Genomic DNA, 27577 nt, shown 5'->3' with positions numbered 1-27577 from the left:
GGTAACACTGTGCCAGCGTGGGGAGGACAGCTGCTGGGGAGGGCCAGAGCCGAGGTGGAGATGACAGCCCTGGAAATGGGTGTGCCATCAAGTGTCTGCAATGGGGGGATGGTGAGGGTGAGAGTGGCCTTAGTAAGGACAGTGGTGGCGACTGGAGTGGTGACAGTGCTTGTGGAGCCTGGGGTGGGGACGGGACCACGTGCCATCAGAGCTGTGAATGTGAGTTGGAGCTGAAGGCTGACCTGCTTCCCTTTCGAGGGCAGCCATTCTCCCCAGGGTCACACCCCACTGCTGATCAAGCCCCCTGGTTATGAGGAGGGACCCCACAGACACCGCATCCTGCTGCTCCACCCTGGAGCGGAGGAACCTGCAGTCAGCTGAAGTTGCCCTCTGACCTCCCAGGTCCCTGCTCGGATGAGGTCTGAGGTCCCCTCTGAAGCTTCAGTTGAGAAGCGTTTGGGTCTCTGAGGACCGGGCCAAGGGCGGCTTCAGTGGGAGAAGCACAGGGCATGGGGTCTGCAGACATGGGCTTGCCCCTTTGGCCCAAACTGTGGCAATGGGTCACTTTACTCCTCTGGGCCTCCAAGTCCCCATCTGCCGGAAGGATGAGACTCAGTTACTTGAGGGACTGGAGTCTATTCAGCAAAAGGAGAACCAAGCTGACATGAATTGTGTTGCCACTGAGGGTGGCTGGGGGGCGCCAACCTTCCCATGGACCCATTCTTTCCATCTCCCTCTACGTTGCCTTCCAGGGGCTGATGGGCTCTCCTTGTGGTCCACAGATGACCCAGCTCCTCCCAGGGCGGCAGGCTTCCTCATTCCAACCCAACACATACACACACACAGATGGTCCTCACCCAGCATTCTCAAAGGAGGTCCCAAGAGCCATTCTGATTGGACGGACTGGGGTCACATGTCATGCCTGAGCCAATCCCGTGACTGGAGGTGGGGATGCCCTCCCTGACTGAGCCAAGCCTTCTGGGTAATGGTGGGTAGGTCCTAAACGTTGAGCCTCAGTGTCCTCATCTGTAAAATGGGGCACAGCTTTTCATGAAGATCAAGTAGTTCCCTGGGCTTTTCAAGGAAGAGACGATTGTGGTTGTAGTGTTTGTATAGCTATGTGCTTGGGGCAGCAAGTCACAGAGAACTTGAAGGAAAGAATGTTTATTGTCTTAGCAGGAAGTCTTCAAGTTAGGGAGGGCAGGAAAGCTGGTGAATTCAGTCTCTGTGATTCATGAAGGGTTCAGCCAGCTCCTTTATCCCTCCAAGCATTTATCAGGTACTGAAGGTACTAAGCTAGGCACCACCCACCAGGTGTGCTGGCTTTTTCTTCACACGGGCTTCCATCGAAGACACAAGATGGCGCCACCATATCAGGCATCGCATCCAGAGGAAGAAGGAGAGATGGTTCTTCCTGGGTCTCTTTTAATGGGAGAGGAAACCTTTCCCTGAAGTCCCCCAGCCAACCTCCCTTCTTGTATTATTGGCCAGAATTGTGTCACGTGTCCCACGCTCCAGCCAATCAGCAGGCAGGAAGCAGCAATTGCCCTAAAGAAGAAGAAGGCAATATGGAGGAAGGTAGTTTCCCCAGCCTGGTCTGAGTTGTGTGGGCAAGGAGGGTGGGGAAACCAGGATTGCCTAGGCGGCCAGTAACAGCTTTTCCCAGATGCCCACCCTCCCCTCCATCTTTCTAGTTGGAGGGTGGGCAACACTGTCACGGAAAATGACAGTGACTCATTCTGGGGCTGTAAAGAGATTGTTTCTCTAGGGGCCTATGGGATGGGCTGGCCCATAAGATCAAAACACCCTTTCAGCTCAAAAAGACTCAATCGATTATTGAGGTGAATGCCTCATTCACCGATTTTTTAAAAATCATGAAATAATTATAGGCTATGAATTTTCCTCTGAGGACATTTTTAGCGAAATAGATAGTAACTTCTTCTACCGTGATTTTCTAACTATTTGATGGTTTGGGTGTTGATCTTCAATAATTCAAAAGCAGTTTAGGTGGGGATTTAAAGTATTGTCAAGTCTTTGAGATTTCGTGTTCCTGTAAGACCTTAAAGATGACCTTTCCCATTGTCTTTCAGCATATAGGACATGTGCTGGTGGTATGCCAAAATATTTCCAGGGGACATACTGGACATAGAATTACTTAGAGGAAAACAGCCTTCCGACGGGTCTCAGTTTGATGCTTCTGGAATTTTAATACCGTTCCAATACTTGCTAATCTCTCTTTAATGGAGAAAAACCTCAGGCTCAGAATCTCTGAAAGGCAAAGCTAGAACCAGCGATGGGGTTAGCTTCTCCTGGGCCACAGGGACTGAGGATAGAGAGGGGCAGTTCCTGAGGAAAGTTGGAATGTTGATACCTGTGCTAGACTGTGTTGGCCCTGTGATGGCCCTGACCCCTCTTTTAGCCATTCCTTTGCAGTATAGCTTTGTCTTTCCACAGTGGGTAAAGCATGACTTTGCACCCCTGGGGTTGGTCATGTGACTTTTTTTTTGGCGGGGTGTAATTAGGTTTGTTTTTAGTGGAGGTACTGGGGATTGAACCCAGGACCTTCTGCATGCTAAGCATACACTCTACCACTGAGCTATACCCTCCCCCCACCATGTGACTTGTTTTAACCAATGGGATGTTAGTGGACATGCCCAAGCCAGCCCCCAAGAGGAGGATGAGAGACACGTGGAGCAGAGCTACATCATCCCAGACAAACCTCGCTGAGATCAGCTGCAGATGCGTGACCCCCAAAAGTTTCTTGTATGCCGCTGAGTTTTTGTGATTTTTTTTTTTTCACGTGCAGGCATCAATTTTGTGGCAATAGCTAATGCGTACAGACAATAGAAGAAAGTAAGTAGAACCTGGTCAGGCCAAAAAGACTGAATGTCCCCTGCACTCTACGTTATAGATGAAGAAACAGTCTCAGAGACAGGAAACCTCTTGCCCAGGGCATCTGGCTTGTAAGTGATAGAGACAGAATTTGAACCCAAGCATTCTACCCGCCAGACCCCATCGTGGAGAGAAAACACTCTGACCCCTGAGGGGTGAGAGGTGATGAGGTCAGGTCAGTTCTGCAATGAGCAAAGACCCTGGCTGTCGCCTGCCACTCTGGCTGAGTCCCTGGGACTGTCTCCTCGAGACACCCTCTCCTTTTGAACATACCCCCTAACTTCATTCCAACAAGGATTTCTTACTATGTGCATGTATGTGTATTTAATAATGATAAAGCACTTGTATGTCATATTTGACAGCGGGGCTTTTTTCATCCCAAGTTTAAAGCACTACTGGGAAATAATTAGTGCTACCAGAGTCAAAAACAATGGGACCCCATCAGAAAAGACAGTCTTAGAAACTCTCGGATCTTAATTGAACAATTACCTCTTATGCCTATGAATAGCTCATTATTACAAGCCCTGTTATTATTAGCTGTTATTATTGTTTTAGATGAATGCTGGGGATTTTTTTTTAATCAAAAGCCATTTTCAACCATACTGTTCATCTCCCCCCCGCCTCCCCCCGCCCCGCGTACGCATGCTTCTGACATTTCCGAATGTAATAATGTTGTAGTCAGCAGTCGATCTCTACACCTCGCCTGGATAACGGTGTCTTCTGATCACTTGGGTTGTTTGGACGGGGTGGTTAGTTACTCCAGGGCTCTCTTCATACTGTTACTAATTTTCGACTCCCTGGTGAAAGCATTTGCATGAGAATCCAGCACTTCCTGTCTTTTATTTTTTAGGAATCCAAAGTCATCCGGGACAAAGTGATCCTTGTTCACCCCCAAGCTTTTGAGACAGAAACAAAAGGAGATGGTGGTGATGGAACCAGAGGACAGGATAGAGGGGGCAGTGGGGCAGGGATGTAGGGCGGGAGGCTGGGTCAGGAGAGGCCAGGCTGGGAGTCCTGTGTTCTCAGAGGGAAGCACAGAAAGGAGGGGACAAATGGACACACATAAAGCATCTGCCATGTTTTCGGTGCTGTGTTCAGTGTTTGGTATTCATATTTCAGGAACCATGTGGGAGCTTATATACTGTTATGAATGCCTCTCCAGAAGTTGTAACTCTCTTCCTGATTCACAGTACCTCATTTTGTTCAGGGTACTCCACTCTGCTTCATGGGCTTCCCTGGGCCAACTACTGTGACTCTCTTTGCCTTACTAGGTATTAGTGTGGGAATAGCCGTGGGAACAAGTTCTGACCCATGAGACAAAAGGAGAAGTCAGCTGCAGGAGGAGGAGTTCTGGGGAAAAAAGAGAAATATAAGAAACACTTTCTTCTCTTTTGCTGGGCACTTTCAGGTCTGGGTGTGATGCCTGGAGTAGCAGCAGCCATTTTGTGACCATGAAGGGGCTTGGTGGAACAGAAAGACGAAAAGGATGTGGGTCCTTGATGATACCATTGTGCTATTGAATTAACCAACTTTGGAGCCACTTCATCTTAAGGCTTCTTATAATTATTTGAGATCATTTTTTTTTCATTTATACCAGTGAGTCAGAGTTTCCTATTACTCTGCCAAAATCATGAAGATACCAGAACAAAATTTTTTGCCTATTTTACAGATGAAGAAAGTGAGACCCAGTGAAGTAAACGCACTTGCCTGGATGCGGTGGAGTCAGGATTTGAACTCACTGTCTTAGGAGGAGGTGCCTGTTTGGGGCAGGGATCAGGGGCGGTGGCAGGATTTTTTTTTTTTTTATATAGCAATCTGGCCTTTACACAGCATGGGCACATTCTGTTTCTCCACAGCAATAGGCTGTGATGGCTTCTAACAGGTGAAGTTAGGTGGACCTGGGACTCAAACCCAAACAGGTCCCCACACCCCAGCTCAGAGTCCTCTTGCACCTCAAGGTGTTCAGTAACAGCAGAGACTCTCCCTCGCTCTTAGCCCCCCCCCCCCCCCCAGTTTGGGCTGCACCCACTGGGTCCCACAGATTCGTTGGTGGGGTGGCTGATCCTGGAGATCTGCCACCAGGGGCTGCTGTAGTCACACCCACGAGAGGAGGCCTGAGGGAAACTTGGAACCTGGGGACCAGGGTGGGAGGAGCCCCTGGGTGAGCTCCCTGTTAGGTGTGTCTTGAGGCTGTAAGACTCGGGAAACCCCACCATCACCACTCGCCACCCTCACAAGGAGAAAAAGAGATCTGTATCTGCCTCTGAAGTCTAAGGCCTAATGGCTGTGTGCCCTCAGGCAAGTTGCCTCCCTTCTCTGAAACTCACTTTTCTTATCACCTGTACTTCTCAAATGAGGGCTTCCTCTCTCTCCCTGGGGGGCTTCCCCCTCCTTTGGGCCTAGCTCTACATGGTAGACAAAGACCAGGTAGGACGTGAGGCCCAGTGACTCCAGGTTGGGGTTGGAATCCAGTTCTTGCTCTGCTGCAAACTCATTAGGAGCCTTTGTATTGCAACTGGGGAAACCAAAGCCCAGTGAGGAGAAGGGACTTACTCAGTTTCCCCAGTTGCAACCCAAGAGGTAGGACTCAGTCTTTCCTGAAGTCTGGCTTATACTTTGGGATGTTAACAGATAGAAATAAAAACTTAGGTGATGGAAAAAGCTAGGGAAATGCTGAGTTAAAGCTGGAAGGCTATCTTGCCTGCAGGACTTTTCAGAGCCTTTAATGTGCTTATGTGATTTGTGCATCTCAAGATCATGGTGGGGAGGAGGAGATAGACATCTGTTTTCCAAACTATTTTAACATAGAAACCCACTTTCCAACGTGAAAACCAGCTAGACCAGGCGATGACAGAAATAATACACCTAACAGAACAGGTAGTGTTCTGTTCTGCCCAGCAGATTTGACTACCCGTCTCCTACATTTAACCGCACATGGCAAGTGCTTTGTAATATTAGTATCACTTTACAGTTGAGAAATAGGTGGCTCAAAGAGGGGCAGTCACATGCCAAAGGCCAGCATCAGGACTGGACCCACTGGGCCCCACTGCACTCAGGGGGTTCCACTCACAAGACTGATTTGCCCTGTCATCCTGATCACACATCACCTGATGCCGTCCTCGTCCTTCAAGTGCCACCACTCCCTTTGACAGTGGCTCAGAGAACTGGAAATGAGGCTCAGAGTGGCCACGCAAGTCGCCCAGGGCCACACATGGAGCCTATAGGAGACTGAGGCCAGTTTTCCTGCCTCCCCCCCCACCATCCTGCCGCTCTTTGGCGAGCTGGTGATAGTGGTGATTTAAACAAACAAACAAAAAAACCCCCACCAGGCTTGCCCACCTTCCAGCGGCCCGTGAAGGGGGCCGGGTGGAGATCGCGTGGGCCCTTTAAGATCCGCCCGGAAGTGCAGGCGCAGTGCAGGCGCAGGCGCACTGCAGCGCAGGAAGCCCAGGCGCACGTGGAGTCCCAGCTGCCGCTCAGAGCTGCGCGGTGCGGGTTCGAAGTCGCTTCTTCCAGGCAAGGCAGGGGTCGAAATGGGAGCGGGATCTAAAGGCTGGGATAAGTCAAGAAAACACAGAGCCACCCTGGAAAGGTGAGTTTCCCCACATGGTTCCCGCTCCACTCGGAAGTTTGCTGAAACCCTCCCGCGCCTCTGGTGCCTGTGGACGATGGGTTGATCTTCCAATGGTTGTTATGACGGAAAATGGGAGTGATAGACGCCGCTCTGGGCCAGCCACACGTGGCTACCGTTTTGGGCAGCTTGGCTCTAACGGGGATGCACCCAAGATAGCTACATGGACAGCAAGAGGATCCTAGTGTCCGAACGAAGAGAGAGGATTGCAGTCGGGCCGGGGAGGGGGCTGGGTGGATGGTAGTTTCTCCCCTCTGCCTCCTTCATCCAGCGTGAAGTCCCCGCAGCGCCGGCTGTGGGAACCGAGGCTGGGCCTACGTTCTGGAGCCAAATAAGCCCTATTTGGGGGTTGGTAGTGGTTTTATTTAGTCTCTGCATAGCACAGCACTGAAGAGCTCAGATTTTGAGTTAGAAGGCCTAAGTTCTACCCCAGCGGCTTCCCTGATCTCCATTCTCAGCTGTGTGACTTTGGGCAAAGTGGCCTTCACTGAGCCTTGCTGGTCTCGTCTGTGACGTGGGAACGTGCACGTTTTATCACACACACCTGAACCCTCTTGAGGCCTCAGCCCCACCTGGCACTGAGCCTGGTGGCCAGTCTGCCTACAGTAACTGGGCTGTGGGTAATTGTAGCGGTGATAACGTAGTTGTTATCACCTGCGCTGCTCTTCCAACGAGGTAATCAAAGGTGATTGTATGAAGGGCAGGATGCCGTGTGCCAGAATGATGAGGCTGGTGGGCTCTTTGGATCAGCTAGCTCAGCTCCCAGGGAGAAGAAACCAGCCAAAGCACCCATGGAGCTGGCGCTAGGACCCCAGCTGGGTCCTGGGGCCAAGCCTGGACTGGCTGTGCCCCGTGTCCCCACCTGCCTGCTTGTAGAGGGTGAGGTTTTCCCAGAATAGGGGGCAGGTCCTCAGCCCGGATCTACAGATGTGAGGGACCTGGCCTAGAGGGTGGCTCCAGTCTTCTTTGTCCCCTCCCTTGAAGTCCCAGTGTGGATGGGCCTGGCAGTGGGCCCAGGCCTGGGGAAGCTGGGCCACCTACAGTTGCAGCAGCCGATCCACAGGCCACTGCTCCGCCCTGCCCCTCTCCCAGTTACCCACACTGTGCTTTAGCCTCCTTGGAGTCCATCTCTGGTTCTGGTGCTGCCTCCTTTGGGGAAGGACGGGTTCAGAGTCAAGGTAGCAATGGTTTTGGACTTGGGAGGATTTGGACCCCCATCTAGCTCCAGAGCCTGGGTTGCCCCGCAGGTGTGCTTCACTGATGCGTGAGGGCGGAGGGTCTGGAGTTGGCTTGGCCCAGGGGTTGGAGCTTGACACCAGAACCTGGCTTCTTGTGGCCATTTCTCAGATTCTTTGTGTCCTCATCTATAAACTGGGGGTGGTTTTATTGCATACCTGAGAGGGATGTTGTCAGACTCACGTGAGGTCAGAAGAGCACTTTGTCAACTGCCGTTTACATCCTATTTGTGATAACTCCCAGCGGTCTTCCACATGGCGTGGACCTTCCTGACTTGTCACCCAGTGGGACCCCGCTCCTGCTCTCCAGTGCCTGGGGGATAGGTTTGGTTCACTGACCCAGATCAGAGGGGCCTGGATCTCACCCTGGACACAGCCTTTTCCTCTTGGAGGCTCTGGGTGCTGCCAGGCTCAGGGGCCTGGCCTTAGAGAGGTGGGTGTTCCCACTGCAAGGTCACATTCAGGGTGTCCCCTCTGTCCCTCTTCCACCCTGAACCTCACCACACCAGGCATCTGGACAGGGCTCCATGCATGGGAGGGGAGGCCTCATTCAGACTGGGGGCTCCCCCAGGTGCCCCCCTGTCCAGATGCTGCGCTGGCAGGTCAGGTGGAGACAGGACGTGAGGAAGAGTCTATGTTGTGGGGTTTGAACCCGAACTTCCCAGAGACTTGGCTGTGTGACCTCAGGCAGGTTGCTTCCCATCTCTGAGCCTCAGCTTCCTCCAGAACATGCCCTGTTTTGCAAAGCAGTGGCAAGGCTCCATCAAAATGCCGTGTATAGGAAAAGGCCCCAGCACACAATAAGCGCCTGATAAATGCGAAACATCCTGGGACAAGGATGGTCTCTTGGGCATCCCCGGGCTCCAGGGCACAGGGTGGGTGTGTGCTGGGGCTGGCCAGGGAGATGACCACTGCCCAGCCACTTTGGCCTGTCCCCAGCCACACTGCCTCCAGGGAAACATGGAGCGTGCCAGGCACACAGGTAGAACTGGGGAGGAATTTAGCGATGCTGGGATGCCAGCCCCAGACCGCCTCTGGACTACTCAGGGAATGAGCCAAAGGGACCTGGGCTCAGTTCTGTCTCAGCTGATCTGTGGACCCATCACTAGCCTGACCCATAATCAGGGTAAATGACAGTGTGCACTTGGAAAGAGCTGGAGGAGTCGATGGAACATCGCATACAAAGTGGCCCGGCACAGGAGGGGCCAGGGGGCTCCTGGCCGGCCTCGTCGGCAGGGGAGGAGACAGTGCATTTTACTCCTAAGGGGAGGAAGGAAGAACTAACGAAAACAAGAGCTACAAAACAATCCCACAGCTGAGACACCATCTGTGTTTTCCTTTTTTTTTCTTTCTCTTCGTTTTTAAAACAATATAGTGCAGACCGCACTTCTCACAGTAGAATATAATGGTCAATTTTAGTATAAAAAAAAAACATTCTCAGAGATTTGTAAATGCACTTAGTGCTTGAACAGGCCTTGGAGAGATACAGTACCGCTTCCGGAGTGCCAGAGGGGCCGGGACCTGGGGAAATCGGGCCTTGGGGATTTAATGAGGGGACCCCTGCCTGCCTTACCCCCCAAATGGTGTGGGGCGGGCCTTGGAGGGCGGCTTGCAGGAAGGGAGCTGGATTGGATCTCCCAGTTAGAACCAGCAGGTTGCCCTCTCGCTGGCTCCTAGGAGAACCCCTGGAGGAAGCAGTGGGTGGTCCCTCTGGCATGGTTAGCCCCTATGGTGCCTTTGTGCGAAAAGGTTAATGGTGCCCCTTCCTCAAGATTCAGAAAATTGCTGCAATAAATATACAAGTCTAGGATGCGAGTGGTGTCTCCTTGGATGAGTTGCCCTTGTGCAGTCCACAGCCTGCACAACTGTGCCCAGCAGCCCTGTAAGATGTATGGGAGGGAAGGGGAAAAGTGGTAGTCCAGGGTTGGGAGAATGGAGATGGGATTCTGTGTTGGGAAAGAATGGTGAGGAAGGGGAAGGAGAGTCTCGGAGAGGAGGAGTAGGGGGGCCGGTAGTCCCGGAGCCTCTATCAGAGTGGTCTGCACCTGGGATTGGGCAGTGGGGGACACTGTGGGCCCAGTGACTTATAAGCCCCCTCTGCTCTTTTTCGGGGAGACTGGGGAGCTCGTGGAGGGAGGAGCTGTCTAACCCCAGGCGCTGCTCTAGCCCACCCTGACTCTAGACCGTCACATTTCCTCCTGGATCTCACTGTGGCCCAAGCCCCTCTCCTGGAGAGCCAGAAAGAACCATTCCTGTTTTTAAGTGGTTTTTCTCTCCCTGCCTCTGCCAGCTTGGATGGAGGAAGGCGTGGATGTCGGCAGCTGCCCTGGGCCCTCCCCGTGTCCTGGGGCAGCGGATGGTGGGGAGGGGCCCTGGTGAGTGAGGCCACCCTGTCACTCCCCTTCTGGCAGCCACATGGCAGCAACCAGCCTGGCTTCCCTGTGGGCATCAATGGGCACTCGGACACAGGGAGGGGCTGGCCCTCCCTGCGTGTCACCCACCCTGTTCTGCGGCCTGCCTCCCCCCTTGGCTCCCTGTCCGTCTGTCTGTGCATCTGCCAGGCAGGCCTTATCTGTAGACGGGCAGGCGGATGTGGGCGTGCTGGTGGTCGAGCAGCCGGGGCACAGCCACCGTCTCGTAGCCCTTGCCCAGCATCTGCTCCTTGATGCAGGGTGGCCGGATGTCATTGATGAGATACTCCAGTGACTGCAGGCTGCTGCTCAGCACGGCCGTGTTGCACACGCTCTTGCTGGGCAGGCCCGAGAGGGTCTCTACCGGGGGCCCTGCCAGCTCCCGGGCTGCCCCCGGCCCCAGCTCGGTCACCGCCACTGCTGCCGCCGCCGCCGCCGGGTTGTAGCAGTCGCTGGTGGGGGTCACCAGCACGCTGTTCCAGGGGGCGGCGAAGTACTGGCCCATGGTGAAGCTGGCGGGCAGCCCCACGCCGCAGTTGAGGGGCGACCCGCTGGCCCGCTCGTACGCCCGCCCCCCACAGGCCTCGGGGGACTTGCTGGCCACTGCACCACCGCCGCTGTAGGCCCGCAGTGGCTGGGGTGGTGGCGGGGGTGGCTTCTGTGGCCACAGCAGGTAATCCAGGCCACTGTCTGCGAACCCTGCGGGCTTGGTGGCCCCAGCCAACGTCAAGGCCGAAGTGCTTCCCTGGCCCAGCTCGGCGCCCTTCCGGCAGTCGGGCAGGCCGGCGGTGGCCGAGTAGGCCATGCTGGGGAAGCTGGGGACCGGGCCGTGCTTGGCCGGGCTGGGGTGGGGGACGGCCACGGCCTGGCAGGCAGCAGGTGCGGCGCCCGGGGCCTGACACTGCTGGTTGAGCTGGTAGAGGATGCTGTGGATGGAGGGCAGGTTGGAAGGCGGCAGGGGCAGGCCGCGGCCAGGCAGGGGGATGACGGAGGCGGCGGTGGCGGCGGCTGTGGGCAGGCCAGGTGGCGGGGCGGGCGCCTCGGGCGGCTTCGGGTAGGCCAAGGGCCCCAGAGTGCTGGGCGCTGGGTAGGGCGCGATGCCCACCTGCACGGTGGCCGGCGACAGCTTGGTCCGCTTGCCCTCGGCGCTCTTGAGCACGCTTTTGGCGGGCCCGGTGGGAGCGGCTACGCTGGAGGAGGAGACGGCGGCCTTGACGATGGCCAGCAGGCCCTGGTAGCCGGCCGTGTGCTGCGGGTAGGGGCTGTAGCGCTGGCCGCTGGTGTCATAGCCGTTGACGGTGCGGCCGAGGTGCTTGTGCTGGGGCACGCGGATGTTGGTGGGGAAGATCTTGATGGAGAGCGGGCTGTTGGCCACCTTCTCGGCGTAGGCGTCCAGCTCGGCCGGGCTCGGGTAGCGGGAGGAATGCATGGAGCTGGCCGCCGTCTCGCCTGCGGGGACGAAGCACAGGTGAGAGCTGACCCTGCGACCCGGGGAGGCCCCGAGCCACGCCCTGCACTGCTCCCCGGAAGGACTCACCAGCCGCCCCTCCCTGCCTGTTTTCTCCATCCAGTCACGTGCTCCTTCAATCACTCCTAAATTTTTAAGCTTTGGATCAAAGTGTAAAAGCACAAAAGGAAACTGCACACATCACAAGCATGGTGCATTCTCACAAGCATACTCATATAACACCTCAGTCAAGGGAGGGCCAGTGCCAGGCCCCGGAGGGTGGCAGTGGCGGCGGCCGTAGGCAGGCCGGGTGGCGGGGCAGGCGCCTCGGGCGGGTTAGGCCCCCTCGCAGTCCCTAACCACACCAAGTGAATGGCCCTCCTGACTTCTTTTTTTGGCAGAGGGGGTGCAGTAATTAGGTTTATTTATTTATAGAGGAGGTACTGGGGACTGAACTCAGGACCTCCTGCATGCTAATCATGTGCTTTTGCCACTCGAGCTATACCCTCCCCTCACCCCGAATTCTGCCAGTGTGGACTGGTAAGCCTGGCCTTAGCATGGGTGAGCTGGAATCCTGCAGGACGTGCTCATTTGCACCGTGGGGTCTCCCCCACTTAAGGTTACATTTCGAGAGTCTCCCGGGGGGCTGTGGGGGCGGCACCTGCTCTGTTTCATCTCTGCGTGGTGTTCGAGTGTGACTGTATCGCAATTTACTTGTCCTTCCTACTGTCGATGGCATTTGGGCCATTTCTGGTTTGGGGCTGATGCAAACACTGCTGTGACCCCTGAGGAACATATTCAGCGAGTCCTGCCTGCTGGGAATACGCCCGGGAGTGGAATTGCTGGGACACGGGAGGAGAGAACGTTCAGCTTCAGGAGAAAATGGGCAACAGTTTGCCAAAGAGACTGCGGGCTACACTCCCCCCCCTCCCCGCAGGGCACGGGAGTTCCAGGGCTCCTGCCTGCGTGGTGCCGCCTTCCCCCGCACCACCACGCTGGGGGGGGGTGTTCCTTCCTGCCCCCTTTCCCTTGTCCTCTCGGTGCCTCCCTCTCCTCATCTGTGAAATGGAGTGATGATGGCCCGTGACCCTGTGGACGGTTCAGTGAGTGCTCTGTGGACAGAGCCCAGCATGGGCCTGGCACGGCGTGGGGGGGGCGGTTGCTGCTGTCGGCCTTCATCCTGGCCTCACAGTCCCTCGTTCAGCCAGCAGGCAACTGAGAAGGGGGATCCTGTCCCTGCTGGCTGCCCATCCTCTCCCTGAGTCTATCACCTGCAAGACCAGCGTGGCGGCTGCTGCCTGTTTTGTGAGCCGTCAGCATGTCAGCTGAATGGTGCACTTTGTGTGACAGGTTGACTGTCCCCACTGTCAGCGGGCAAGCTGGCCCCTGCCATAGGGGAGGCAGGTCACTGGTGGGTAGACCCCCTTCTCCCATCCAAAGCCCCTCTCTGGTCCTGAGACAGATAGTCCTCAGTGCTGCTCGGGACCGACTCTGGGGCAGGGGTAGGGTTTCAGGGAGGGGAGCAGGGGGCTTGCATGAGGCAGATGGAAAGAGCCTGAGCTCTGGAGCAGCAGCCTGGGTGGAGTCCTGCCCAACTGTGGGGCTGTGTGGCCCTGGGCGAGTTGTTGGCGGGGCTGAGCCTCAGTTTCCCCGCCTGTGGAATGGGGATAATGACTGTGCCAGGTCTGCAGGGTGGCCTGGGGGCCCAGCAGGGGCTGAGGTGCACAAAAGGTGCTGGGAGATTGTGGCCGGGCTGGACCTTTCTTTAGGCAAGGAGGACCCTCCCAGGTCTCATGGTGCACTGCCTTCCTCCCCACCTTGTAGGCACCCCAGCACCCAGCAGTGACTCCTTAGGAACTTTGGGGGCGGGGGCCTCACTACTCTGAGCCTCAGTTTCCTCATCTGCAAAATGGGGTTATGCTGCTGCTAACACCCCCCCCCAGGGGTGCTGGGAGAGTCTAACAAGTCATGTGGTGGAGCCGTAGCAGAAGGGGTCTAAGTATATTAAGACCCTCCCCGTCTGCCCAGCACAAGGGTCTTCCTGGGAGAGGAGCGGGCAGGGCTCATGCACAGGTGGGCCTGGCATTGTGGCTGGGACAGTGTGGACCCCCCTGCCTTCCTCAGGCCTCCCACTAATCGGAAGGCCACACACCGCATCCCTTCCTTCCCGAGCCTCACCCCCATCCCCTCGTGGGCTCACAGCCAATCTGAGCAAAGCCTGTGCTGTGAAGGGGAGAGGGGTGCAGGCAGTGTGGGGACATGGGGGAGCCTCACCCCACGGGGCTTCAGAGACAGCTCTCTGGAGGAAAGAGGATCCCTGCTAAGGTCGCGGCGAAAGGGGTGAGGAGGAGGGAGACACATTTTGGGCAGAAGAAACTGTGCGAGCAAAGGTCCAGAGAGGAGGAAGCCTGTCCCAGGTGGGAACTGTAAACAAACCAAAATAAGAGCAGGAGCCCAGAGCAGGCAGGCTGGGGAGAGAGGGCTATGACCCGTAGCGCAGGGGGGCCAAGGCCCAGAGCAGGGCCTCTTCCCCACGGGCAGAGGTTCTCAATGGCCCTGCCCCCTGGGGCACACTGGCGATGTCTGGAGCCCAGTTTGGCCGTGTAACTTGGGGAGAGGGTACTACTGGCATCTAGTGCGTAGGGGTCAGGGTGCGGCTCAATCTCCTACATGCCCAGGACGAAGACCCCACAGAGAACTGTCCACCAGCCCCAGGTGCTAGCAGTGCTGCGACAGGAGCCTTGGCTCCGGCATTGGCAGCCGTGGAAAGCTTTAAGCAGGCGAGGAGCAGGGCAGGCTGGCGTGTTAGGAGGAGCACTCCTGCCTGCCCGGAGGTGCAGGGATGTGGTCTGACCTGGATGAGGCAGCAGGGAGGGAAGAGGTCAGCAGCATCTGGTGCCCCAAGGAGGCTGGAGCGGTGCCCCTCCATCCCCATGGCCCAAGCTGGGCCAGGCAGCCGCAGCCGACCCCTGGCCCCCATCCTGACCCTGCCTGGGGCAGCCCCCCTCCTAAGTGGCCTAAAATAAACTTGGTGTGGAGAATGGAAATGTCACTTTGGCCAACGGGGGAATCTTTCTCCGAGATTGGATTTAAACTACATTATACAAGCAATTTCATGGGCACTTAGCGCCGCTCGGAGAGTCCCGCAAAAAAGGGACCAGCTCTTCATTTACCAGCCATAAATCAGCAGTTGCTATAATGAGCACAAAAATGTCACTTTTATGCAATTTTACAGATGAACAAAACTGGTGAAATTAACTGTGGTAACCTACTATAGTCAGCAAAAGCGGCTGCTGGGGGAAAAAAATTATATCTGTATGTATTTTTGTTCCCCTTAAACTCTCTTCCCAAGCAAGTTTCTGCCATTGTGGTGTGAAAACTCATTTGTCCTCACCATTATACTTTCATTTGGAGTTTATCTTGAGTATCCAATGAGCCACCAACTGTGAAAATGATTAAATCTACAAAATCTATCTAATGGATGGAATAAATTAGGTGTTTAAAACCTTAAGAAGAAGAAGAAGGGGAAAAAAAGAGCAATGCCTGTTACTAGTTCCCATTCATTGAAAGAAGGGGCCCGTCTGGCCCCCGACTGGTCAGCAGGGCCCAGCCAGGGTAGGTTGGTCCCTTCAGCGTTTGTTGGAGCTGAAGGTGGGGCCGTAACACAGAAGCTGCCCTTTGGTGAGCGCTGAGTACGTGCTAGGCTCCGAGCCCACAGCTTTCCTCGAGGCCTCTTGTTTGGAAGCCCCTGGCAGCTCTGAGAGGTGGGAGGTAGTCCCATTTTACAGATGAGGAAGCAGACAAGTTGTGGCATTGGGCAGGTGCCCTCTGAGATCTGTCCCCGACCTCATGATTCTCACCTCCTGGTATACACGCCCTTTTGCTCCACCTGGGGCTGGCCCGCGTGATCCATGCTGTGGAAGTGGAGTGTGACTTCCAGGCCTGGGCCATGGGAGGCTCTGTGGCTCCCCCACCCCCACCATTCTCTCCTGAATCTCTTGCTCTGGGGAAGCAGCTGCCTGTCGGGTCACTGAAGCAGCCCACGGGGAGGCCCACGTGGAGGCGAACCGAGGCCTCCTGCCAGCCACCATGTGAGCCTTCTTGGAAGCAGGTCCCCCAGCCCCAGTCAAGCCTCTGGATGACTGCAGCCACCACCAGCATCTTGCTGCAGCCTCATGAGAGACACAGAGCAGAACAGCCTAGCTAAGTGGCTCCTGAGCTCCTGATCCACGGAGACTGTGAGAGACAGTACACGATTACTGATGTCTGAAGCCGCTAGGTTCTGGAGCAACTTGCTACACAGATAACTAATCCAGGCCCCCATTCTACAGAGGAGGAAACGGAGCTCAGCACCCCCTGAGAACACGCAACTGGTGAGGGGCAGAGCTGGGATCTGGACCCAGTCTGTCTGCCCTCCACGCCATCGTCATCCTGCCCTGCACCCCAAAGCAGGCCCTGGCTCCCCCTCTTCTTCCACAGAATTAGGAGGTGGACAGGCCTGGGGAGGGACTGTAGCATCAGCCTGGAGGCTCAGAGAGGTGGGAAGTGACCCATCAGAGGCCACACGGCCGGGCAGCTCTGGCACCTGCCCTCATCTCCTGCAGGATGCCTGGATGCATGCTGGCCCTCAGGTGAACATGGACCCAGAGCGACCCAGGACGTCACTGTAGTCCTCGTCTCAAACGTGGCCTGATGGCGATGCCCCCGCGAGCCTTTGCATCTGCAGCCTCTATACCTTGTTCCTGCAGGGCTTCCTCCCGAGCTGCCCCAGGTGCCTGAAACCCAGCTTTTTCCACCAGGAAACAGGGTACAGTGGCCGTGGCTGGGGGTCTCTAGCCACTTGAGTCAGGCTGGCCCCCAATTCCCGCTTGTTGAGCACTCCAGACCCTCTCCCAGAGGTGGGCCCAACCGCCAGTGTTTAGTACATTTGCACAGCCCCGTTTCAGGTGTCACGGCACACAAAAGGCCTCACACGAAGGAACCAGCCGAGTCTGCTGTCTGTGATGAGCTTCCAAGCAGTGGCAAGGATGGGGGCAGCACTCACAGGGTTAATGGGTGGGGAGGGGACCTGTGGCCCTGTGGGCCCACTGGGGAACCCCAGGGCCCACCTCCCCTGATTCCTCGAACTGGAACAGGGGACCCCACCGGAGGTCCCATCAGCGCCTGGTTGGTGGCCTCAGGCACAGCGACAGCTTCGGCCTGCCCTGGGCTGGCCCTTCACCCCGACAGAGCTGGCTTGCTCACCGCTGCCCCTGCTGTCCATGAGGCGCATAGCGGGAGCTCAGGAATGTCGTGTTGAATGAATTCAGCATTCAGCATCCAGATGGACCCGTCCAGCCCGGGAGCCCCTGTTCACTGCCAGTCACGACGCTTGGGAGAGAGAGTCCTGGGAGGACCTAAGCCGGAGACAGCCCCGTGGAGAGCAGCTCCCCCCAACCCCCGAGCCCTGCATCCGCGAGATGCTTCCTGAGCCCCTCCTATGTGGGGCGCACTGCCCTGGGCCTCGGAGACGCTGCCGCAGTCAAAGCAAACGCCCTGCCCTGGTGGAGCTGACGTCTAGTCGGGGGAGAAAGAACTGCAAATAACGTGTCAGGCAGCACCAGGCCCCGTGAACACGGAGAGAGCTGGCGTGGTAGTTTTAAAGCACGTCCACAAATCATGGAGCCTAACTTTGCTTCCCTTGAACGTGAACTAATTTAATGATGCAAATCTGCTGAACAGAGTGCAGCACAAGTGGTGCTGGTGGTTGTCAGGGCTGGGTTGTGTCCAGGTGTATCTGTCTGTCTCTCGGGACATCCATCCCCGTGGAGAGGCCACGCACGGGTGTCTCAGCCGAGCTGGCATCCACCGCCCGATGCGTGAGGGAGCAGGCCCTCTGAAGACTCCGGCCCCAGCCTGGGTCTTCCAGCCCAGATGCTTCCTCCCCCCAGCCCCATTCCCAGCGACATCACGGAGCAGAGACACCACCTCCACGGTGCCTGGTCTATATTCCTGAGCATATGAAATAGCTGTGTGATGCCACTGAGTTTGGGGGTAATTTGTTACACAGCCAGAGTAACCGGGACAGCAGGGTGTGGGGGACGGAGAGGGACAGGATGGAGCAGTGCCTGGTTTGGACACGGTGGTTGGTTCAGAAGGCTTCTCTGCTAAGGTGGCTTTTGAGGAGAGAGCGGACTGAGGTGAGGGAGTGAGCTGCATGGATGCCGGATGGAAAATAAGTCTCAGCAGAAGGGGCAGCGGAGGGGGCAGGGGAGTGGACGGGCACATCCGAGTTGACAGCGGGGTGGGGCACACAGTGCAAACGGGATGCGCCTTGGGGGCACCGAGGGGACCCGGGCTTCCCTCCATGTTGGAGGGTTGGGAGCAGAGGAGGGACAGGACCTGATGTAGGTTTCCACGGGACCCCTCCATCTACTGGGTGGAACACAGGGCAGGAAAAGGGACATCGGAAGTCCCAGGAGACAGCAGCCAGGAGGCCGCCAGCAGAAGCAGGCCTCAGTGGGCATCACACTTAGGTTTTGGAAGGTTCCGGCGACGAGGGGACATGGGTGCAGTACAGGTCTGCGGAAGGAGGTTAAAAGGGGGCTGCACAAGCCCTGCGTCTCCCTCCTTCCCTCTCGTCGGGGGTCAAATCAAGACTTGAAGGGAAAAGGTCCCAATGCCAGCAGCAGCTGGCCTGGGAAGGAGGCATTTTCTCTCTTCTGCTTTTCCGTAATTGTTGGTGGCCAGCCACGCCGCTCCCCTTCCTCCCAGGGTCCTGCCCTTGACGCCCGCCTCATGCAGCCCTGGCTCCCTGTGTCATCGGCAGCGTCTGCTCCAGGGCAGAGCACAGAGGGTGGTCAGCAGACTTTCGAGAAGGCATCATGGTCAAATCCTGGCTCTGCCACATGTGGACTGTGTGGCCCTGGGCAGGCCACTGCCCGTCTCTGAGCCTCAGTTTTCTCTTGTGTAAAATGGGGAAGATGCCACTGCCGCTGCTAACCTTGGAGAGTTTTTGTGAGCGCTGTAAAGGGTACCTGTCCTCCATCGGGGGCCACGGCTATTGGTGATGATTTCACCAAAGCACTCCAGCCAGCCCGTGTCTGCGTGGTCTCAGCTGCTCAGGGTGGCATATGAGGCCACCTGGCCTTGACCTCCTTCTGCAGCTCTCCCTCCCCACAGGCCCCTGGATGCAGGCACGGTGTCCCTGGGCCGCCTCTATAGGCTGATGGCCCCCCTCTGTTGAGTGCTGTCTCTGGGCCCAGCATTGCTCCAAACCCCAAGGACCTTGTCCCTCCGCCAGCCCTGTGGTGGCCTCGGGAGGTGGGCGTTTCAGAAGAGGAAATTGCACATTCAAGGAACAGGGTGTCAGGCGGGGTTGCAGACGCTTTTGCTGATGGCTGGGGACAGAGGGGCTGAGATTGAGCCGGTGGCAGGGACTGAGGTGGGCGGGGCAGGTATGCCCTACCCCGAGGTGTTCACTTTTGAAACAATGTTCAGACATTGAGCAGGACAAAACACACACCTGGTGGGTGAGGTTGTGGCTTGTGGGCTGCCAGTCTGAGATGTCAGGTGGCCCAGAAAGGGTTTGTGAGCCAGGCTGTGAGCTCCGGGCATCCGTCCCCTGGAGCCCCTGCTCTCAGTCATAGGGCACCATGGATGCCGTGGCTGGACTGGTTCTCTCAGGTTGATGCTGCTGGCCTGGACTCCCTGTGCATGTACTGTCTGTCTGTCTCCCTTGCCCCACACCCTGGGGAGAAGCGCCCCATCTTCATTTCCCCCCAGGACCTGAAATGGAAGGGTAAATCTGGGGTGGGGTGGAATTGTCCATGCACTGCCTGGCGCACAGTAGGTGCCCAAATTATGTGCCAGGAGAATGAAGAAGAGCCATTGCTTACAACTCTTGGCCAGCTGGCTCTGACCCGCCAGATCTTAGCCAAGATGCCCACCACCCCCTCCAGGCAGCCTTCCCTGCCTGCCCCCAGCACTCCAATGCTGCAGCATTGACTTGTCTCCTGGGCTAGACCTGGAGGTTCTTAACCACCCCGATACCTCAGAGAACATGTGGAACCACAGCAGGTACCTGGGAGCATCCTATGAATGACAGCGTGGGGTCCAGTGACTCTCTGAGAGGCTGCAGGGGCAGCTGCCGGACAGACCCTGGGTCCCATGGGCAGAAACAAAGGCGGCCCTCTGTGAGCTGGGCCACTCCTGTCCCCTGCCCGCGCACCGCAGCCCCTGTGAAAGCCTTGTTGGGAAATGTGAAAGGCTGCCTGGCGGGCTGGCAGTGCGGGCGAGCCATCACTGCCATTAAGTTAATGTTATGGGCCTTTTACAGGTGTGTTAAGTAGACGCGGTTATTAACGAGTATATTAAGCCAATTAAAAGCAGCCGTTTGAGTGGGATTTAATGTTGCTACAGGGAGACAGGAGAGTAGGACTCAGCGGCACCCTGCTGGCAGGGGGCAGGCAGCAGGGGGGGAGTGTGGGTAGAAGGGTGGAGGATCTGCCGCAGGGACTGACCACCAGGAGGTGAGCTGCTCTGACTCTGACTGCAGGCAGGCATGGCCGTTTGGCACGCAGCTTGGCCGCCTGGCCACAGGTCACGAGTTGCTCAAGTCGGTGTGATACTCCGCACGTGGTACCTGCCCATCAAGGGGCAGGCGGAGGTGGGATGGGGGTGGCCAGGGCAGGACGCCAGCCCAGGTTCCCCGCTCCTCTGTGGGAGCCCAGGCACCTACTGTGCAGCCGGACGCAGCTTCCTACTGATTCACTGGACATAGCTCTGGCGAAGTTGTCCCCTTGGTGGACCTCAGACTTTCTGACTGTAAAGTGGAGCTAACTGTAGCTTTCCCAGGGGAGAGGTGGGAGAATTAAAGGTGTGCCAGGCACCCGAACAGTCGGTGTTCAGCGAAGGCCATTTCTCTTGCACGCTGTCCCAGGTTGTACCTACTGTCTCCTCCCAAAGGCACAGGAAGTCATGCTGGGCCTTATCTGTGTTGAAATGGGGGCGAGGGCGGGCTGTCCAGGAAGGAAGGGGTCCCTGGGCAAAGGGCCTGGCCCCAGCCCACGGGGAGGAGCAGCCCGTATCTGCATTCCCCTTGGCTGCTGACACTCTGCCCTTGGAGGTGGCAGCCTTCTGAATGCTCAATTAACGTGACACTAATTAGCTGGTGGCACCAGCAGAATCCCTAATGAGGCCGCCCAGGAGTAGGGCAGGGGAAGGCGGCTGGGCCGGGGCAGACTCAGCTGCGCTCTGGCCTCTGCTGGGAGGGAGGGGGGGACGTTCAGGGTGGTTGTCAGCCCCCCAGACCTGCCTCCAGCCCCAGCCCTCTGCCCGGTGGCAGCCCCAGGGCCTTTGAGGTCAAACTCCAGTGTGAATGCAGGTGCCCTGGTTACTAGCCAGGGGACCTCAGGGGAGTGACCACAGCTCCCTGGCCTCCGTTTCTCCTAAGGGGACAGAGTGAGGATTAAATGAGAAGATGCATGTCAGAAGGTCTGGTATACAGTGGTGCTCAGATAAAGCGTGGCTGCCTCCCTTCCAGCTCTTTCTGGGCCTGACTAAGCAGTGCAGGGCAGTGGTTATCATTGGGCGCTGCACAAAGGATCCCCTCTCTCATTCTCTAGGGGTGTGTGTGTGCACGTGTGTGCAAACTCACACATGCTCCGACACCGAGGGTCACATCTGTGAGCCACAATATTCGGGGACATCCGCACATGCAAAGACTGGCAGGTTCTCACAAGCACACGTACCTGTATCCACATCCTCCTTCCGCACCTGAGCCCCTGCTGGAACTGGAGTGGCCGAGGTGTCCCTCCCTGTAGGCGGGGCTGGGAGTCCTTCCATCCGGCCCCAGCCTGACCTTCCTGCCCCTCTGCTTCCCCCACCTGCTCCCTGACTGGGCTCTGTGTTTGGGAGCCCACTCCTCACTCTCTCCCTGGACCGGGCCCCCTGCCACGTTCACCTGTGTTTCCATCTTGCCCCGCCGCATTGCTGCCCAACCCTCAGTCTTTGCCCTTGGGAACTGCTGCCTCATCTCTGTCCTTTTGGCCACTTACTCACTCCTTTCTCCATCCACATCTATGTGGTCTGACTTACCACCCCTGCCCTCCCCCTCAGTCTCTGAGCCCAACTCTCATTCTCGCCCCCTCACCCCCTGGCCACCCCGGCTCCCCGCTACTGGTCCATAATGAGTGCTGCTGACACCCTCTCTCAACTCTGGGCTTGTCTTGACTTTTTGATGGTATATTTTGCTGAGTTTTTAATTTTAACGTGGTCCAACTCGTCTTTTCCTTTATTTGTGCTTTTTCCCCCCCTTGGGGTTTGCAAGTCCTTCCTATGGTGAGGAGGACGTTCTCAGTCATTTTCTTCAAAGAATGCTATCATTCTGCTTTCCATGGGATTAGATTTTTGGTCTGCCTAGAATTCCTGTTGGTGTATGGTACTGGGTAAGGCGCCAAGGTCATTTATTCCACACAGGTAACCAGTTGTCCCAGCACCGCACGTGCATCCCCTGTGGTCAAGGCGCGCCTTGTACAAGGTAGTGCTGGCTGGTGTGTGGATGGATTTCTAGATGCTCTGCTCCATCCCTGGTCCCCTCTTTCCCTTTGCTGACCCCGCTGCCTCAGCCCTAAGCCACGGCAGTGCGGGCCTCTCCCCTACCCTCATACTTCTTTGCTAAAAGCGCCCTGGCCATTCTTGGTCCTTTGTTCTTTCCTTATCAGCTTCCAAGTCAGGTTTTCAAGTGATACACAGGGTGGCCATGAAGAGGTTGGACTGGATTTTTTCTATATTCAGTTTCTGTCCGTGCATATGACTATGTCTAAGTTTATTTAAAAATGGTCACTGAATAAACTCATGTTTTCTCCATAGAGGTCATCTACCTCTTGTCAACTCCTTTAGGTCCCTTAGTAAACTGTAATAGTATCATAACTTAGATAAAGTGGGCAATTCCTAGATAGATACAAACTACCAAAACTGACTTAAAAAGAAAGAAAATCTGAACAGATCTGTAACAAATGAAGAAATTGAATTAGCGACCAAAACGCTACTCACAAAGAAAAGCCCGGGCTCAGATGGCTTCACTGGTGAATTCTACCAAACATTTTAAGGAAGAATTGATGCCTTTTTCCCCCCCACAGACTCTTCTAAAAAAGAGACCAGGAGGCCAGTATTACCCTAATGCCAAAACCAGACAAAGACACGATAAAATAACCATAGACCAATATCCCTTATGAATATACACTTGGCCCTCTGTACGCACGGGTTCTGCATCCACAGGTTCAACCAACTGCAGATTGAAAATACGTATTTTTTTAAATCGAGAAAGTTCCAAAAAGCAAAACTTGAATTTGCTGCGTGCCAGCAACTATTTTCATAGCATTTCTATCAGACTTACAACCATCTACATATCATTTACATTGTATTTACAACTATTTACATAGCATTTACATTGTTTTGGGTATTAGAAGTAATCTAGAGATGACCCAAAGTATACCAGAGGACGTCCATAGGTTATATGCAAAAATTATGCCATTTTATGTAAGAGATTTGAGCATCTGTGGGGTTTTCTTTCTGTAGGGAGTCCTGGAACTAATCCCCTGCAGGTATCAAGGAGTGAATGTACATGCAAAAATCACTTTAAAAAAAACAAACAAACAAAAACTAGCAAGCTGAATCCAGCAACATATAAAAAGCATTATACACCGTGACCAAGTGGGGCTTATCCTAGGAATGCAAGGTTGGTTTAACATCCCAAACTCAATTACATAATACAGCATAGAGACAGAATAAAGGACAACTACCATGTGATCATCTCAGTAATGCAAAAAAGCATCTGATAGAATCCAAGATCTCTTCATGATAAAACACTCAAGAAACTGGAAGAGAACCTTCTCAACCTGATAAATAGTATTTAGGAAAAATCCATGGATTACATCATATTTAACGATAAAAGACCAAATGCTTTCCCTCTAAACTCAGAAACATTGTGCTGAAGATTTTAGCCAGGACAAGTAGACAAGAAAAAGAGATATAAGTCATTCACATTAAAAAGCAAGAAGTAAAACTCTCTATTCACAGATGACATAATCTTGCACACAGAAAATCCTATGAAATTACTAAAAAAATAAAACTAGAATAAACAAGTTCAGCAAGTTTGCAGGATAAGATCAAATAATACTTAGAAGCAAATTTGACAAAAGAGCAAAACTTACAATCTGACAAAAAACAAAACATGGTTGAAAGAAAATTAAGAAGATTTAAATAAATGGAAAGACATCACACATTCAAGGGTTGGAGGACTTAACATCAAGATGGTATGATTCCCTAAACTGGTCTATAAACCCAACACAGTCCCTGTCAAAATCCCAGAATGACTTCTTTGCAGCAACGGACAAGCTGATCTTAAAATTCATGAGACCCAGAAGAGCCAAAACAACTTTGAAAAAAAAAAGGACCAAGTTGGAGGATTCACAATTTCTGATTCAGGGCTTAACTCCAAAGCTACAGTAATCATGACAGTGTGTTGCTGGCATAAGGACAGACATGAAGATCAATTGAACATAATGAAGAATCCAGAAGTCACCTTTCCGGTCAACTGATTTTTGCAAAGGGTGCCAAAACAATTGAATAAGGAAGGTCTCTTCAACAAATGGTGCTGGAACAAGATACCCACATGCAAAAGAATGAAGTTGGACCCTTCCTCACCCCATATACAAAAAGTAACTTATAATGGATCACAGACTGGAACGTAAGAGCTAAGACTAGAAAACTCTTAAACAGTAAGAGTAAATTTTCATGACTAAGTGTTAAGCAAAGCCTTCTTAGATACACCAAAAGCACAAGCGACAACAGGAATTTTCACTTCATCAACATTAAAGTCTTTTGTACTTCAAAGGACACCATGAAGAAAATGAAAAAAGCAACCCCAGAACGGGAGGAAATATCTGTGAATCATGAAATCTGAAAAGGGACCTATATCTAGAATATATATAAAGAACGTTTACAGTGGAATAAAAAGACAACTCAAAAAATGGGCAGACGAGCAAAATAGATATTTCTTCAAAGAAGATATACCAAGGCCTATAAGCACACAAAAAGATGCTCGACATCCTTGGCCATTAGGGAAATGCAGATCAAAACCACAGTGAGAGTCCACTTTCAGACCCATTAGGATGGCTGGAATCAAAAAGACAGATGCTAACAAGTTTTGGTAAGATGTGAAGGAATTGGAACCCTCCTCCTCTGCCGGTGGGCATGTCAAATGGCACAGCTGCTGCGGAAACCAGCTTGGCAGTGCCTCAAAAAAAGCAAGCATAGAATTACCAGGTGACCCGTCAGTTACACTCCCCGGTATAGACGCCAGAGAAGTGAAAACATTCGCCCACACAGAGGCTTGTACGTGAATGTTCATAGCAGCGTTATTCGTAATTGCCAGAAGTGTGGAAACGGCCCGGGTGTCCATCGACTGGTAAATGGATAAATAATACACAGCGTGTCCATACCATGGAATACCATTTGGTAATAACAAGGGATGAAGTTCTGACACCTGCAACGACCTGGATGAACCTTGAAGACATTGTACAAAGTAAAAATGCCAGGCACACAAGGCCACGTAGTATATGATTCCATTTATATGAAATGCCCGAAATAGGCAAACCTAGAGAGACAGAAAGTAGTTTAGTGGTTGCCCAGGGCTATGGGGGGGCCGAAGGGTAGATGGGGAGTGACTGCTGTTGGACTTTCTTTGGGGGATGATGAGACAATGGTCTGGAATTTGTTACTGGTGATGGTTGGATGACTCTGAATTTATGTTAAAAAGTATTCACTCTGAATGGGTGAACTGTATAGTACCTGTTACCACACACTGAAAAGTGTTTCCAAAAAAAAAAATTTAATAGTATCTCCTTGTAGAACATAAGTTTCCAACTCTTTGTTACAGGTATGGAGCCTGCAAACCACCACCCACAGGCCAACTCCGGCGTGCAGCCTGCTTTTGTAAGTAAAGTTTTATTCGCACACAGCCGCGCACACTCATCTCCGCGTGTCTGGGGGAGATTCTGCACCACAGTGAGGCCGTGTGGCCCTGCGAGGCCCCGGATATCGGAGCTCCACACACGAAGTCTGCCCTCTTGTGCTGGGGAGGCATGAAACTGCATTTGTATGTTGATGTTCTGTCTACAGATCTGGCTGCATTCTTGTTCTCTTGGGGTTTCTGTGCAGGGAGTTTTACTCCTTTCTAATCCATCAAGCTTGTTACTGAGCTGACCAGGACCTCGGTGCAGTGCGGAAGGGCAGTGGTGTGGGTCTTTGTCCTCCCCAGCTGTTACCAGCCCTTGGGTGGATTGTGGTTGGGTTCTCTGTAGCAGATGAAGGAGGTGGCTGGCTGGCCTAGTTGGTTAAGAGCTTTTTTTTTCATTCATTCAATCGTAAAAGGGGGCTGACAGCATCTGGCCATCACCCCCAAGCCTCTGTCCTCTCCTGGGCTCGGTTCCACAGTGGGGGTGGCCCCGGACCAACCCTCTATCCCCAGGGCTGTGCTCGGCAACAGCCACGTAATTGAATCTGCTGCGTGGCCAGTGGTGGGTTTTTAATTTTATTGGAATTTTAAATTGCTTTGTTTCTTCCGTATTTTATTAGTGTCAGTGGAAGCAGCTGCAGGAATGCTCGGGGCGCTAGGGCTCGCGGGGGCAGTGGCGCCAGCCTTTGGGGTCAGGGGTGTTGGGAGAGGAGGGGTGGGAGCTGGGGAGAAGGGCTGCTCCCTGATCTTCTTGGGTTTGCGAGCCCTTCAAAGCTCCATCAGTGAAGGTGGGAGAGACAGGCTGGGGAACCTCTCGTCCCGTTGTGGGGAAGGGGGGGGGGTCCTGCCCTCTGGGGAAGATGCAGGCTAAGGTAAAATAAAGTATTTGAATCTGATGGATCAGACCAAGAATCAGAGGACCAGACCGAGGCAGACAGGCTACATCCCTTACCCGAGGTCTGGCAGAGAGAGGCTGAAAGCTCACACCAGGCTCCCGGAGACGCTGCCTCCGCCCCTCTCTCCTTAAATGACAGGTCCCTGGGTGTCCCCTCTCCCCGACACCATCCAAGCCCCAGAGGTGCCTCTCTGGGGCCCTCTGCCTGGCCAGAACTTTGAGCAGCGTGTGACTCAAAGTTCATGTATCAAAACCATGATGAGAAAGTCAAATATTTATTAGAGGGACGGCCCTGAGCAGCTGAGAAAAACAGGCTTCTATCCCAGGGGTGGGCGGGTCCTGTTTGGGACCCAGGGACTCTAGCCAGCTGGGAGCAGCCCAAGATCTTAGGCCTGAGGTAGGGAACGGGGAATGGACATCCCCCACCCCCACATCTTTTTTTCCGGGTCACTTTCTCCGGTCAGCTGAAACAGGCTACAACAGCCAGCTGCCAGGGTTCCTGGACCCGCAGCTACCCACCCCCGCCCCCACCAGCTCCTCCACCTGCCTGACCTCTGGTCCCAGAGAGGTGGACTGTAGCCATTTCCAGTTCGCTGGCCGTGTTCTGGGTGCTCGTGGCAGCCGGTCCTCACACAGCCCTGTGTAGTCAGGCTGCTCTGATCCCATTTCACAGGAAGAAGAGGGAGCGGGGCTCAGACTGGGCTACGTCTCCCTATCGGGTTTTGACAGGATCATCACAGATGGTCAGAGCTGAATGACTTCTTCGGTCCATCAGATCTGACCCCTCGCTTTACAGAAAAGCGAACACAGGCCCCGAGAGGCCGACTGACTCATCTAAGGTCATGCTACACATGGCCCAGGCAAGACCTTTCTCCCTCAGTGAGAAACGCTGCACAGCCCAAGATCTGGTCACGCAGCTCAGGCCAGTCCTTCCTGTCTCTGTTCTGCCTAGGGGCCACAGGGACAAGAGGGTCAGCCCAGGCCTGGATGCCCAGGAGTCTCGTCCAGGCCTTGACCGGGCAGCAGAGCGCCCAATTCAATTTGCTTATCTCCCTTCCTGCCTCCCT

General features: G+C 54.5%; 1 protein-coding gene and 1 long non-coding RNA gene across 6 annotated transcripts in view; one reads left to right on the top strand and one right to left on the bottom strand.

Moving 5' to 3' along the window:
- Positions 1–6348: 6348 nt before the first annotated feature.
- Positions 6349–27577, top strand: part of LOC140690911 (uncharacterized) — a 42161-nt gene continuing 20932 nt past the window's right edge. Inside the window, exons 1-2 of the long non-coding RNA XR_012066265.1 lie at positions 6349–6484; positions 25538–25593. This is a non-coding gene — a long non-coding RNA (uncharacterized lncRNA). The remainder of the gene's footprint in view (positions 6485–25537; positions 25594–27577) is intronic.
- The window catches only part of FAM222A (family with sequence similarity 222 member A), a 54858-nt gene continuing 36367 nt past the window's right edge, over positions 9087–27577 (bottom strand). For all 5 annotated transcript variants that reach the window (XM_006204900.3, XM_072953118.1, XM_072953114.1 and 2 more), the window contains one exon: positions 9087–11618. In XM_006204900.3, coding sequence (XP_006204962.2) covers positions 10327–11618 — 1292 coding nt within the window. In that variant the 3' untranslated portion in view covers positions 9087–10326. The remainder of the gene's footprint in view (positions 11619–27577) is intronic.

This window comes from Vicugna pacos, chromosome 32 (assembly GCF_048564905.1).
Source record: "Vicugna pacos chromosome 32, VicPac4, whole genome shotgun sequence".
Lineage (NCBI taxonomy): Eukaryota > Metazoa > Chordata > Mammalia > Artiodactyla > Camelidae > Vicugna > Vicugna pacos.
The sequence above is the reverse complement of the archived record's forward strand: the minus strand, read 5'-3'. Positions and strand labels throughout refer to the sequence as shown.